This window comes from Diceros bicornis, chromosome 17, assembly GCF_020826845.1.
Source record: "Diceros bicornis minor isolate mBicDic1 chromosome 17, mDicBic1.mat.cur, whole genome shotgun sequence".
Lineage (NCBI taxonomy): Eukaryota > Metazoa > Chordata > Mammalia > Perissodactyla > Rhinocerotidae > Diceros > Diceros bicornis.
In genome coordinates this window covers 57,746,670-57,761,070 of record NC_080756.1, presented here as the reverse complement: position 1 = coordinate 57,761,070, position 14,401 = coordinate 57,746,670, and the positions used below count along the sequence as shown (strand labels likewise).

At 45.3% G+C, this 14,401-nt stretch overlaps 1 protein-coding gene across 4 annotated transcripts in view; it reads right to left on the bottom strand.

Moving 5' to 3' along the window:
• The window catches only part of CRACR2A (calcium release activated channel regulator 2A), a 123,819-nt gene that overhangs the window by 62,417 nt on the left and 47,001 nt on the right, over nt 1-14,401 (bottom strand). For all 4 annotated transcript variants that reach the window (XM_058559033.1, XM_058559032.1, XM_058559034.1 and 1 more), the window contains one exon: nt 7,737-7,987. In XM_058559033.1, the coding sequence (XP_058415016.1) occupies nt 7,737-7,952 (216 nt within the window). In that variant the 5' untranslated portion in view covers nt 7,953-7,987. The remainder of the gene's footprint in view (nt 1-7,736; nt 7,988-14,401) is intronic.

Genomic DNA, 14,401 nt, shown 5'->3' with positions numbered 1-14,401 from the left:
GCTCTACCCAAGCCCCCTTTCCTCTGCCACGCTACCTCTGCTGTTGCAAGGCAGGTGTGGGTCACACTCTCAGAGGTCTTCCCTTATGGAGGCCACTCATGTCCCAGGGCCATAGCACCGCATTTCCAAGTTTTGGTGGACACACGTTTTGGTCCTTTAGCTCTGAGGGCATGCTGGATAGGCCCCCCTCTTCCCTCTGAGTGACCCATCACACCAGGCTGTGTGCCACTCCTGCTCCTTGCTGGCTCTCAACTAATTCCTGAGAAGATGTTAACTGCCACTGGCTTAAGGTGTTAATCCCCCGAGTATTTGTGTTTTAAAGGGGAACTGGACAAGATAGTATGAGGAGGTCATAAATAAATACTGGACGTGAGTCCTGGGCTGACTAGGACCACACAAGGATGGAAGGGCAGGGACCAGCTGATGGGATGAGGAGCAAAGTGGCTGAGCTGTTGATGTGTCCTTCTGGCTTTCTGCCTGATGTGCAGTGGCCCCAGGCCAAGGCTAATTTGCATAGTTGAAGCAAGCATCTTCTTAAACCCCAAAAACCTAAGTCTCCAAATGAAGACTCCCCAAGGGAGTTCATTATATTCCAGCTGACCCTCCCCCTTCCTCCCAGTTACCCAAGGGACAACTGCACAAAATTGCTGGCGTGCAAGTAACTGACAGCTGAGGACAAGGAACGCAGGGCTGTAGGAAGGAAGGTATACACCCATCTGAACAACAAAAAAGAGCTGGCAGGTGTGAAAGCCCGTAACACAACTTGCAAGAACACTTGGCTTGATCCTATGGCAATCCTCTAACTGATAAGCCATAAAGTTTAATTTGGCAAATATGCGCATTAAGGGAGACTATGATGCGTTACAAAGCGGGAAGATAGAATGATGTGGAAGGCACTTAGAAGAACTGAATTAAATATGAATGAGTTTTTTAAAAAAGGAAGGGGAGTCAGAGTGTGTGCAAAGATTCTAGAAGTGTATCTGCTTAGCATACAGCAGCATCTCTGGTTTATCAACAATCCATAAACCAGCTGTCTCAGAAGCCACAGTAAGAGAATGTGGGGTGAGGAGGTAGTCAATTTTGCAAGCAGGAAGTTGATTAGCTCCATCTGAAACCCACGCGATGCCATTGGAGGGAGGGTGAAAACCCGGGCTCCTGGCCCACTCAGATCCCAGTCCTTTCCTTGGGATATCCTTCCTCCTTCCCCACTCTCATCCTAGGATTGCTGAACCTGGTCTAGAATGTGGTGTCTCACTCTGTGCTGGAGCTAGAAACGGGAAGGAAACTGCAGAGGTCAGTGGGACCCTCAATTTGCCTTTCACCCAAACCACCCGCACACCGACACCTTTTCTCTCACCAGCGTGAACCGGGTAAAGCCGTCACATCTGACCTTTGGCACCATTCCTGGACCCAACAACACCTCCCCCCACAGACCCTTCCTATTACCTAGTTCCAGTCCTTCTCGTCTACATCGCAAGGTGGTTTCCTCTCTCTGCTGTCAGTGAAGATGGGGAAAGCAATATTATATCCTCCAAGTAATTCTGACTCTTCACATCCTGGCAAGTTAGTACTGAGAGCTTCTTCAGCCTGCATACTGCACCACGCCAGATTCTTTAACCTCTCTTTATTGACCCTACTGGAAAAATCCTTTAGTCTTAATAACCATAATTATTTCTTATTTATCTTTGTTCTCAGGGCCTGCAGAGCCATGTAAAACTCACTTATTCTGGTCCTGTCCCCTGGGCACCTGGTGCTGTCTACATTTTTAACTAAGTGAGGTAACTGGGGTGGAGAGGGACAAGATTATTTATTCCACTGTGCAAACAGCCTGTGAAGCTCTGAGATTTCCCTAAAGTCATAGCAGAGACCAGAGTGGGAATAAAGAACTGATTTCCCATTCAGGGCTTCAGCTATAGTCTAATGGCTCTCCAGTGAATTCATTCCATGTTCCCTCCTCTGCATTGCCATTCCACATCTACCCACCTACCACCAAAATCTCTCTTGCCAGCACCGCCAAGTACTAGCCTTCTAGAGATCCGTTTCACTTCCCCTCCCCTCTGGAAGGGCAGGCAGGGGAGAGAAGAGAAATGAGAAGTCAGCTGGCCCTATTCACACTGCCCACGGCCCAAGCAGCTCTTTAGAACTCCGGGGCTCCTTTAAACACCAGCCTCCCTCCACCGCCTTCAATTAACTCCGAATTTCTTCTTCACTCTCAGATCGCTTCCTCAGTAAGCCTCTGTGGGTTATACAGCCTCCACAAAACACATTTCTCCCACTTGTGAGTCTTATCTCATTTTGCATTTTATATACCGATAGATAAAATGAGTTAATAAACATCTGCTCCTTCAGTGGACAGGGAGATCTGAGAACAGAGACCCTATTCATTTTTACTACTATGTCCCCAGGATCTAGCCCACTGCTAACAATCGTCAAGTATTTAGATCCTTGTTGAATGAATGAATGAATGAATGAATAAATGGTGACTACGAGTGATTGCAAGGGATCCTGAACTCCCGTCTTCGGAGCACTGGTCTACACCTCACACACTCCAGATGCTGATTCTCAGCAAGGTCCCATAAACGGGGGATTTTCCAGGATCTGGAACGGGAAGCAACCCTGTAGCAGCAGTATTGAGGGCTCTGGCTCCCAGAGCCATGGAAAAACGATGTCTTCTGCTGCACTCCAGCCAGACCCCTCTACCTTCCTGGTCACCAGCCTGCTAACATGCCTCATGTAGCTTAAAGAGAACAGTTGCACAGCTTCAAAAATGACTAAGGGAAACTCTCATTAAAGAGAAAACCAGAAGAGATCCATCTTTGCAGCCAGAATTAAAGTCTCCCTCCTTTCAGGGCTTCCACAGCATCGTCTTCAGACCTCTGTTCCAGCACCAACCACTCTTCTCTGTGGTATAGCTCAGCCACACCAAACATCTTCAGGAGGAGAATGTGAGGTCCAGGAGGCAGGATCTACCTTTATTCTGCTTTGTGCCTTGATGTGCATGGTTCGGGCTGATTGCTTGGTGTAGATTAGGGTTTCTCAACCTCTGCAAGATTGTTTTCTTGGAATGGATAATTCTTTGTTGGCGGAGAGGGGAGGAGCTGTCCTATGCATTACAGGGTATTTAGCAGCATTCCTGGGCATTACCTACTAGACACCAGTAGCACCTCCCTCTCTAGTCATTTTAATTAGAAATGTCTCCAGATATGACCAAATGTCCTCTAAGAGGAAAAATCACCCCACTCATGTAGACTGAACATGAATAAGAATAGCACCTGCTGGATACCAGTGGAAAGTGCCCTCTTCAGCAGAAATGCCCTTTCTTTATCTCTGAGGCAGAAGAGATGACTTGCAGTTCAAATCACAGTATGATGGTGCAGCCATTATGGAGAACAGAGTTGTGGTTCCTCAAAAAATTAAAAATAGAATTATGATACCACCCAGCAATTCCACTTCTGGGTATATACCCAAAAGAATCGAAAGCAGGCCCTTGAAGAGTATTTGTACACTCATGTTTATAGAAACATTATCACACTCAAGGGTGTGAAGCAACCCAAGTATCCATTGATGGATGAATGGATGAACAAAATATGGTATATAGGTACAATGGAATATTATTCAGCTTTTAAAAAGGAAAGAAATCCTATAACACACTACAACATGGAAGAACCTTGAGGACATTGCACTAAGTGAAATAAGCCAGTCACAAAAGGACAAATACCATATGATTCCACTTATAGGAGGTACCTAGAGTAGTCAAATTCACAGAGACAGACAGAAGGATGGTGGTTGCCAGGGGCTGGGGGAGGGAGGAATGGGGAGTTACTGCTTAATGGGGACAGAGCTTCAGCTTTGCAAGATGAGAAGAGTTCCGGAGGTGGACGGTGGTGATGTTTCACAGCAATGTGAATGTACTGAACACCACTGAACGTACACTTGAAAATGGTTAAGATGGTAAATTTTACGTTATGTGTACTTTACCACAATTTAAAAAAATTACAGTGTGGAATATACCAGGGACTGGCTAACACAGGGTATGAGTCCCCCCTACCCACACACACAGACAAGAGCTGCGGAGGGATTTCCAGGTCTCAGTCTCAGGGCAGAGAGCTCGACATGCATAAGCTTATTTCATTCTTTTCTAACGCTGAGGGGCAGCTATAAATAATTCACAGATGAGGAACTATGGCCCAGAGGGGTTAAGAGATGTACACAAATTCACACTGCTAGTAAGTTTCAGATTCAGGATTAAAACTCGGTCAATTTACCACAAAAATCCTTAAAAGTCTTCCTGTTACCCTAAGTCAGGAGTCAGCTAACTTTTTCTGTGAGGGCCGGACAGCACGTATTTTATGCTGTGCAGGCTGTCCGGTCTTTGTCATAACTACTCAACTCTGTCGGTGCAGTGTGACAACCGCCATGGACAAGATGGAAGGAACCAGCGCGGCTGTTTCCAATACAACTCTACCCGCAAACACAGGCCGTGGGTCAGGTCTGGCTGATTTGAGTCCTAACAGTTAAGCCAGGAATTCCGGGCCGTGTTGGGAGGGGGCACCTGGCACCGGTAGGTAATCATTTCACTCCTCTAAAAATCAGGGACACAGGATTCTTGAGGCTCAAGGTTTCTTCAGAGAGACTCTTGCCCATCCGTCCCCACCTCCCTCTCCTCCATGCCCTCCCCAGCCTGGCCCTCTCCCGTCCCTCTCACCCTCTGAGGCAGGACTGACGTTCACTCAGGGCCCCAGCCCAAAGACGCTGCTCTCTGGGGGACTGCACCAGACCCCAGCCTGCAAAGCAGTCTTCACCCCAAGTCTGCCTGGAGTGATCCCCACGGAACCCAGAGAGGTCCTTGTGGAGGATGGTGTGCGGTCTGAGGGGCCGTGGGTGGGGCTGAGGCCTCTCAAACCACTGCCTGCACTCGGTTCCCGCAGCTCCGAGTCCAGCAGCTGCCGTCCCTGAGTCAGAATGTCCGTCCGTGGAGCCCCAGCACGGGGCGGCCTGTGCCCCCGCCCTCAGCGCAGCCCTCCTCAGGTTCCTCCAGGGACCCCAAAGAGAAACAGCTTCTCCTGGCCCTGCTCCTTCCCTTCTGTGGTCCCTGCTCTGTCAGGGTGGGCGGTCTCCCCCGCCTCTCGATGACGGGCCGTCCCTCTCACTCTCTGCAAATGGAGTTCTGGTAATCAGGAGCAAGAGCCAGAGCACTGCAGGGAGAGCTTAACTCGCACTCCTCTTTCAAGGGGCGGCAAGCTCACCTTAGTTCTGTTCCAGTCCTCCTTCTCCACCTGCCTCCTCCAGCCCCCTAGCTTCTCCCGCCCACACAGTCCACAGCCTCCCCTTCCTTGAGAGCCATTCTCCGCTTTAAAGGGCCTCTCTTGGCGGCTGAATGCCTGTGTGCATGAACACTTGGAGCTCTGCTCCGCCCAGTTCCCGTGAGGCTGTGCTGGAGCTGAAGGTGAGGTAGATGGTGGAGCCCAGGTCCAAGGAAATGGCCACCAGTCAAAAGGAGTGACCATCCCACAAAGCTGCTACGTGTGGGGGTGACAAGCCACAGGCAGATGTCTGTAGGTTCTGCCCAGGAGAACCAAGGGGCACGCGGGCTTTCCACAGAGAGCCCAGGGTCGACTAGGAGAGGGCCACTTCCTTCATGCTTCTCCTTCCAGCCCCTCCTCCTCCAGATGTGACCTGTGAAAGCAGCAGGGAGGAGGCGCTTCAATGATGCGCTGTGTTCTCTCTCTTGATAGCACTGTCTTAGCATGAAGAATTGAAAATTTAAATGCGTCACTGTCCACAGGTACACAGAAGCTTCAGAAAACTAAGTAGGTGGTAGAAAAAAATGCCACGGGGGCACAAGTATCTGCTAAGTGAGCCGTCCCTCCCCTTTTCCTCCTGCCTGGGTCAACAGCGAGGACGAGGAAGACTGAGGAGGAATGTAGCTGAGCCGGTATCTCTGGGACTTGACGTTTCCGACTTCTTTCCAAGTCAAATACGAACGATTTCTTTAACAATTTACAGTTTCAATTCACCATGCCTCTTCCTCCCTTCCTTAAAGAGTGCCTCAATGAGGGTTAATTGAGATATATACAGTGCGAGTGCTAAGTTGCACCGTGCATGAGGCCCAGAGTTGACCCTCAATAAATGTGGATTCCCTTTTCTTTCTTTCTAGAAGAGATAACAGGAAGGTGGGTATGCCATTAACCACCACTACCAACTACCACTACCACAGACCTATGAGTGACAATCAGGAAGTTCACAGATAGGGGTTTGTCAAAGCTTTTCTCCAAACACACTGAATCCGGCCTTCTGTGTGAAGTGAGACTTTGGGAATGAGTTTCAGTGACAGAAATTTATTGGGGGGTCAATTGAAAACAGGGTGGCCTGAGCTTACTTGTGGGCTAAGCTGGCTCTGTTCCCAGGTCTTTTCCCTCAATTCATGCAACTCCTGGAGGGTGGAGGAGCCCTGCGAGAAGCCTGCAGACACACCCTGGGGCCTTTCATCCAGGTGACCGGGCTCATTCCTTGGCCTCCACCCCTCACAGCTCAGACGTGCAAGCAGAGATGGGGCTGACACTAAGGACGGTCTACACTTCATCACCCAACTTTAGTGGATTCTGAAAAACTGGACTTACTTAAAACAAAAATCTGACCATTATGTCTTCCTCCTAATAGCACAGCCATGTATCCCTCCAAAAAATGCTCTTGACAGCGAGTGAGGAAGAGGCTGGGGGAAAAGAGTTGCTCTCACAGTGTTCTGGTGGAGGCTGTGTCTTATTTACTCACATCAGGGTGAAATCAGGACTGCAACCTAAGGAACTCAAGGAAGACACTGAGAAGAACCTTTTCACACTAACAACGGAAAGGCACTAGACCAGGGGTGGGCAAACCATGGCCTGGGCTATATATCCGACCCATCGCCTGGTTTTGTTTGGCCAGTGAGCTAAGAATGCCTTTTACATTTCTAAATAGTTGAAAAAAATATCGAAAGAAGAATAACACTTGATGACCTGTGAAAATTACATAAAATTCAAATTTCAGTGTGCTTACATGAAGCTTTATTGGAACAGAGTCACGCTCACTTGTTTCCACACTGCCTGTGGCTACTCGTGCTCCCTCAGAGTTGAGCAGTCACGATGGAGGCTGTATGGCCCACCAGGCTGACAACATTTATTCTCCGGCCCTCTACAGAAGACAGTGGCGAGCCCTGCACCAGGTGACGGCGCACTGAGGAGCTGCAACCTCTCTCTGGATGTGCCTACGAGGTGGGAGAGTGTGGCGGGGGTGAGGGTGGGGACAGCTACAGGGGCTCCACAAGTGCCCTCCTCCAGGCTGCACCTGCCACCGCCCTGCTCCCAGGCGCATGCGGCACCTCGCAGGAGTGACTTTGGCTCAGAGCTTTATTATGAAGCAACATGTCTGGGCCTTTCCACCTTTGTTTCAGAAGGTCCCTCACCACATCTTACTTAAGGCCCTTATGTTGCCATCTCCATTTTCCACAATCCTGGGTTGCTGCTGAGTCAGAGGGGGAAACAACCCCCAAGTGTGACCACAAGTAATGGCCAGAAAAAGAACGAACCCAGGAGACCTGGCTCCCAGTCGAGTTTGGGCTGACACCTCCTTCCAGGGCAGATGATGGCATCTTTTCTGTTAAAGACGTCCCCTCCAACGGGGCAAGCCCTCACCCAAGACAGAGAGACGCAGACCATTTGGCATTCCAGGCGGGCAGGCCCAGCTGGGGCCCCTCTTACCTGCATATCGCTCTTGGCGATGAAGCCTTTGCCATCCGCGTCACAGGCCTGGAAGAATTCCTGTGCCTTCCTCAGCATGGCCAGCTCTCCTGGTGCCGGCTCCTGGGTCTCCTTACACTCCAGGTTGTCCAGGGGCCCTAGGCGGGCCCTGTTCCCCTTTGGTCCCTGGCCAGGTCTCTGGAGTCTAGACACCACTCTCCTGTCAGGGGTAGCCATCCAGGTTTGTCAATTTCTTCAAGTCTTTTCAGAACCTGAACACAGAAAATGAGAGAGAAGTGGGTGTGGTGGGGATGGACTGAGGCAGAATCAGAACGAGAGGGAAGAACAGAGCCACTCACCAGTGTGCCCCGGCATCTCTTAGCAACCACCTCTGAATAGCGAAGCTCAGGACACGGGGAAATGTGCCCTGATCGCTAACAGATCAGCCAGCTTGTCAAAGAGAGACGAGAAGAGGGGGAAAGGAAACAGACATTTCCAGATTGAAAAGAGGTGGGTAGAGGAAGCCTGAAAACAATTTCTCCCAATTCAAACAAACAACAAAACAGATCCGGATGGACAAGATACCATTTACTGAGTGTTTACTTGCAGGGAGGCATCATGCCATGGTCTCTGTACACATTTTCTCACTTATTTGTCTCATCCCTCTGAAATAGAGATTATCATCTCCTTTTGATTGAGGCTTAGAGTGGTTGAGTGACTTGACCAAGGCCACACAGCAAGTTAGTGCAAAAGCTGAGATTTAAATGCAAGGTGGTCTAACTTGTATTTGATCTTAATCCCATACTGTCCTGACTCCCCAGCACTGCCAAGGGTGAGAACTCCCCTCACTCAGATGCACTCTATCCTATATCACTCACAGTCAACAAGTTCTCAGTGAGCTCTTAGCCCATCCTGCAGACATCTGCAGGGGCCATGAGCACTGCAGGTGACGGATGAGAAAGTGCACCCTGTCCTCAAAGAGCTTCCTGTTGTACTGGGTTTGCCAGGCTCGGTTTGGTGACACCCAAGGCTGTCTTCAGTCAACACAGAATCACAAATCATACACCTCGATCAGATCCTTAAAGTCCTCAAGGATTCTTTTCAGAGCATGCATTGCAATGTAACGTCCTGGAAGAAGGCATGCAGAACCTGGCTTCTAGTCTAGACTCCACTGCTACTTAAGTGACCTTGAACAAGTCAGTACCTATCTGGGCCTCAGTTTCCTCATCTGTATAAGGAGAAGACTGGACCCATTTGTCTTTAAGGTCCCTTCTAGTTCCAACAGTCTGTAAGCCAGTGACATTTCAAAATAATTTGGAAGTAGACTAGGCCCAAATTTTAAATATAAGATAATATTTGAATTTAAAAATATAGATATGCACTGTAATGCATTCTGTGGTGAACCAGAGAAAGTGAAGTCCCAAAGCGCATCTCCGCATCCACAGTCGGAAACAAGGTGGAGAAGCACTGTATCACCAGCAGGGCTCCTCTTTTGGCTCAGCTTCACCACAGCTCCAGAGGAATCTATGAGTTCAGTCTACATCCTCCCCTACTAGCTGTCAGGAGCTGTGGGCCCAGAGCTGGAAGACTATGTCTGGCCTCAGGAATGAACTCCAGGTAACAGAGGCTGGACAAGGCAGAGCAGACTGTACCTTCTCATTCCACTCAGCTGGACAAGGAACCCCCACCCTGACTCCTTGGACCAGCCCTTCACCAGGAAATGGTCTTTCTCTTCATCCCTACATGGTGTGAACTGGCTGTGAACACATGGAGCGAACTGGCTGTCACCTGATCACAAGCAGATTTAACATTTGTATTCTGTCTGCCCCAGAGGGAACTCCCTTGGTCGTAAGTCCCAACAGAGCAGGGCTGTGTCCGCGGTTTATGTGCCTTGCCTGACACATCTGGGTGCAATGCTGAGCTTAAGAAGGCCTTTTGGATAATGATGGGGGTAACATCTGAGCTTCTGTAAATACACAGCCTGAGCAGAGCAGCCTGCTGTCTTCCTGCTACCTCCCAGGACTGTCTCCAAGGTCTCTGCCATCAAGGAGCCCTTCCTAATACCCATCTCTGTTCCCAGGACACTAGACTAATAATACCTTTCATTCCTTGAGCATTTTCTCTTGCCAGGCCCCCAACATACTGCATCCTAACAGAACTTGACATCCTTCCATAAGGGAAGTATGATCAGGATCCCTGTCATACAGATGAGAAAACTGAGTTTGATAGAGTTCTTGAGAGTCGTCTTGAGTTGGATCAAGGTCTAGGACAGTTAGAGACCTCATGGACGGCACCACATTGCCTTCCTATCATGGGTCCCAGCTGTGGGCTTGCTCTTAACAGTCTCCTCATCCCCAACTGATGATAACCTATGTCACCTCCCAGAGGCATATTCATCATTTTAACATTTATCTTTCATTCATTCATTCTCATCTATTGATTACCATGTAGCAGGCTCTGAGCTAACACTGAGAAATGCAAACGTGAATAAGACATGGTCCCTGCCCTCAAAGAACAAGCCTCGAATGGTGGGATTTCAGTCATGGTGACTGGCAGTGAAGGGAAGTATTTTGGGTTGGGGCCCTCTTCCTTATCCCTCAAAATAGACTATATAGCGATCAACTACTGCTGACTAGCTGTGTGAGCTTAAGTGAGCCCCTGAACCACTCTGGACATGGGACTTAGTAGAGATGATCTCCCAGCTCTAGGTCTGACTTTCTCTGGCTCTCTGCCTTCCCTGGCCATGTTACAGGTGATGCATGGTATGAAAGAGCCAATCTAATAGTTCTAAAGAAGACAGCTGTGAGCAACTGCCAGACAGGCACCATCTTATTTGATTTTAACCCTGGCTCCTAGCCTAGAATATGGTGAACAGTAGATGCTCACTGATTGTTGAATGAAGGAAAACCAATCTTTTGCTAAATTCCTTGCAGGGAAGCCTGAGAACATTTGTATTCCAGTCAGATAGTTCTATATCTAGGATTTTTTAATCTCATAAAGAATATGTCCAGACTTCTGTTTTCAGAAAAGATGGAGTGATAGGGACTGATTTTACCCTTCCAGTTGAAATAATCAAAAATCCAGAAAAAAAATTTTTTTAATGGTTTATAAGACACTGAGTGTCAGACAATGAAGGACAGTGATCCTTCTGCGGGGCCGGGACAAAGGTGAGCTGAGTGAGGCCCCTAAAGTGCAAAATTAAAAGAGGCATTTACACTCAGGTGCTAAGCCTGTATTTGCACAACTCTGAGAGTGTCTTCTTAAGAGAGAAGCAAAAAATTTAAAGAGGGTACAAAATTTAAAGAGGAATTTACTCTCAAAGCTGTGTATCTGAAAGTGGTTACTTTCTTAACTTTGCATGGTAGGGGCCACACTCACCTTACCCTAGTCCAAGCCCTGATCCTGAGAGATGGGAAACAAAATGAGCCCCACTATTGTCTAAAGAGTTTTTAGATCATGGCACAGGAAGGGCAAACCCAGGCAGTGCCTGGCAGATTCTCTAGGTTGAGGAAACCCAACTACATGCTGCCTACAAGAAATGTGCTTTAAACATACAGACACGAATAGGTTAAAAGTAAAAGGTTGGAAAATATATACCATGCTAACACTAGTCAAGAGAAAGCTGCCTATTAATATCAGGCAAAGTAGGTTCTAAAACAAAGAATATTAATGAGGATGAAGAAAGTCATTTCATAATGGTAAAGAAGTCAATTTGCCAATAGGATATAACAACTCTAAACACTTACACACCTAGTAACAAGATTTTAAAAAGCATGAAACAAAAACTGATAGAACTGCAAGAAGAAATAGATAAATCCACAATCATGTTCAAAGAGTTCAACATCCCTCGATCAATAATTATAAAACAAGCAGACAGAAATCGGTAAGGATACAGATGATGCAAGCAGCACTGCCAACCGTCCCGACCTAACTGACATTCATGGAACACTCCACTCAACAAAAGCTGATTATACTTTTTTTTCAAGTGCACATGGAATATTTACCAATACAGTCCATATTCTGGTCCATAAAACAAGTTTCAATAAATGTTAAAGGATTCAAGTCATACAAAGTGTGTATTCTGACTCCAGCGGAATTACATTAGAACCAATAACAGAAAGACCTCTGGAAAATCCTCAAATATGTGGAAACTATGTAACTAATTTCTGAACAATCCATGGGTCAAAGAAGAAATGAAAAAGGAAATTAAAAACTATTTTGAACTAAAAGAAAATAAAAGCACAATATATTAAATTTTGTAGGATATTGCTAAAGCAGTACTCAGGGAAAAAAATTATAGCAGTAAACACACGTACTAGAAGAGAAGAAAGGTTTCAAATCAATGACTTCAGCTTCTACCTTAAGAAATTAGAAAAACAGCAAATTAAACCCAAAGTAAGGAGAAGAAATAATAAAGATCAGAGCAGAAATCAATGAAATGGAAAACAATAGAGAAAATTAACAAAACTAAAAGCTAGTTCTTTAAGAAGATCAATAAAGAGAGAAGACACAAATTACAATATCAGAAATTTGAGAAGTGACACCGTTACAAACTCTACAAACATTAAAAGGCTAATAAGGGAATATTATGAGTAACTTTATGCCAATAAACTCGATAGTTTAGATAAGGTTCGAGGACAAATTCCTCGAAAAATACTAAACATCAAAACTCACTCAAAAAGAAATAGATAACATGAATAACACTATATCTAATAAAGAAATTGACCTGACACTTAAAAATCTTCCTATAAGAAACCTCTAGGGCTGGCCCCGTGGCTTAGCGGTTAAGCGCGCGTGCTCCGCTGCTGGCAGCCCGGGTTCGGATCCCGGGCGTGCACCGACGCACTGCTTCTCCGGCCATGCTGAGGCCGCGTCCCACAGACAGCAACTAGAAGGATGTGCAGCTATGACATACAACTATCTACTGGGGCTTTGGGGGAAAAATAAATAAATAAATAAAATTTTTAAAAAAAGAAATACTATGTTTAAAAAACAAACAAGAAACCTCTAGGCGCAAATGACTACACTGATGAATTCTACCAAATATTTAGAGAAAAACTGATACCAATTCTACAAAAACTCTTCCAGAAAATCGAAGAATATGAAATACTTCCTAACATATTTTATGAGGCCAGGATTACCCTGATACCAAATGGACAAAGACATTACAAGAAAAGAAAAATACAGGCCAATATCCCTCAGGAACATAGATGCAAAAATTCTTTAGAAAATTTTAGCAGATTGAACACAACACCATACATAAAACGAATAATACATCCTGACCAAGAAAGGTTTTATCCCAGGAATGCAAGAGTGGTTTAACCTTTGAAAATCAAGAGCATAATTCACCACATTAACAAATTAAAAAAGACAAAACTTATGATCATCTCAATAGATGCAGAAAAAACATTTGACAAAACCCAACATCCACTCACGAAAACTCTCAGAAAGCCAGGAATTGGAAAGAGTTTGCCCAACCTGAAAAAGGGCATCTCCAAAAAAACCCAACAGCTAACACCATACTTAATAGCGAAAAACCAAATGCTTTCCCCCTATCATCAAGACAAACATGTCTGCTCTGACCAGGTCTATTCAGCTTTGTGTTGGAGAGTCTAGTCAGTTTGATGTGACAAGAAAAGAAATAAAAAGCATCCGGATTGGAAAGGAAGAAGTAAAATTGTCTTTATCCCCAGACAACATGATTGTCTATGTAGAAAAATTTGGTGAAATTCACAAAGAGCTGCTACAACTAATTTGTGACTTTGACAAGGTTAAAGGATACAAGCTTTCTTTAAAAATCAATTGTATTTCTGTACACCAGCAACAAAAAGTTGAAATTGAAATAAAAATATCATTTACAATAGAATAAAAAATATGAAATATTTGGGGAGACAGCTGATAAAAAATGTGTAATACCTGCTGAAAGCTATAAAATACTGATGAGAGAAATTAAAGAAGACTGAAATAAATGGAGAGATATGCATGTTCATGAATTGGAAGACTCAATACTATTAAGATGTCCTTTCTCCCTAAATTCATCTATAGATTCATCTTAATCCCACTCAAAATCCCAGCAGGCTTTTTTGTAGAAATTGACAAGCCAATCTAAAATTCATACAGAAATACAAAGGACCTAGAATAACCAAAACAGGTTTGAAAAAGAAGAACAAAATCAAAAGACTAAACACTATCTGATTTCACGACTTCTTATAAATCTACAGTAATCAAGACAGTGTGGAAATGGCCTAAAGACAGAAAAATAGATACATGGAACAGAATATAGATTAGAGAAGCCAAAAATAGGCCTGTATATATAACTGATTTTTGACAAAGATGCAGAGGCAATCCAGCGGAGAAAGGATAATCTTTTCAGCAAATGGTACTGGAATAATTGAAAATCCATTTGCAAAAATACTTTCAATTCATACTTTGTACCATATACAAAAATTAACTCAAAATGGATCATAGACCTTAATATAAAATCTCAAAATATAAAACTTCAAGAAGAAAACATCTTTGTGACCTTGACTTAGGCAAAGATTTCTTAGGTACAATAGCAATAGCATAATCCATTTTTAAAAACCCTGATAAATTGGACTTTACCAAAATTTAAAATTTCTGCTCTTTGAAAGACACCTTTTAAGCCACAGACTGGAAAATCATATTTGCAAAGGATATATCTGATA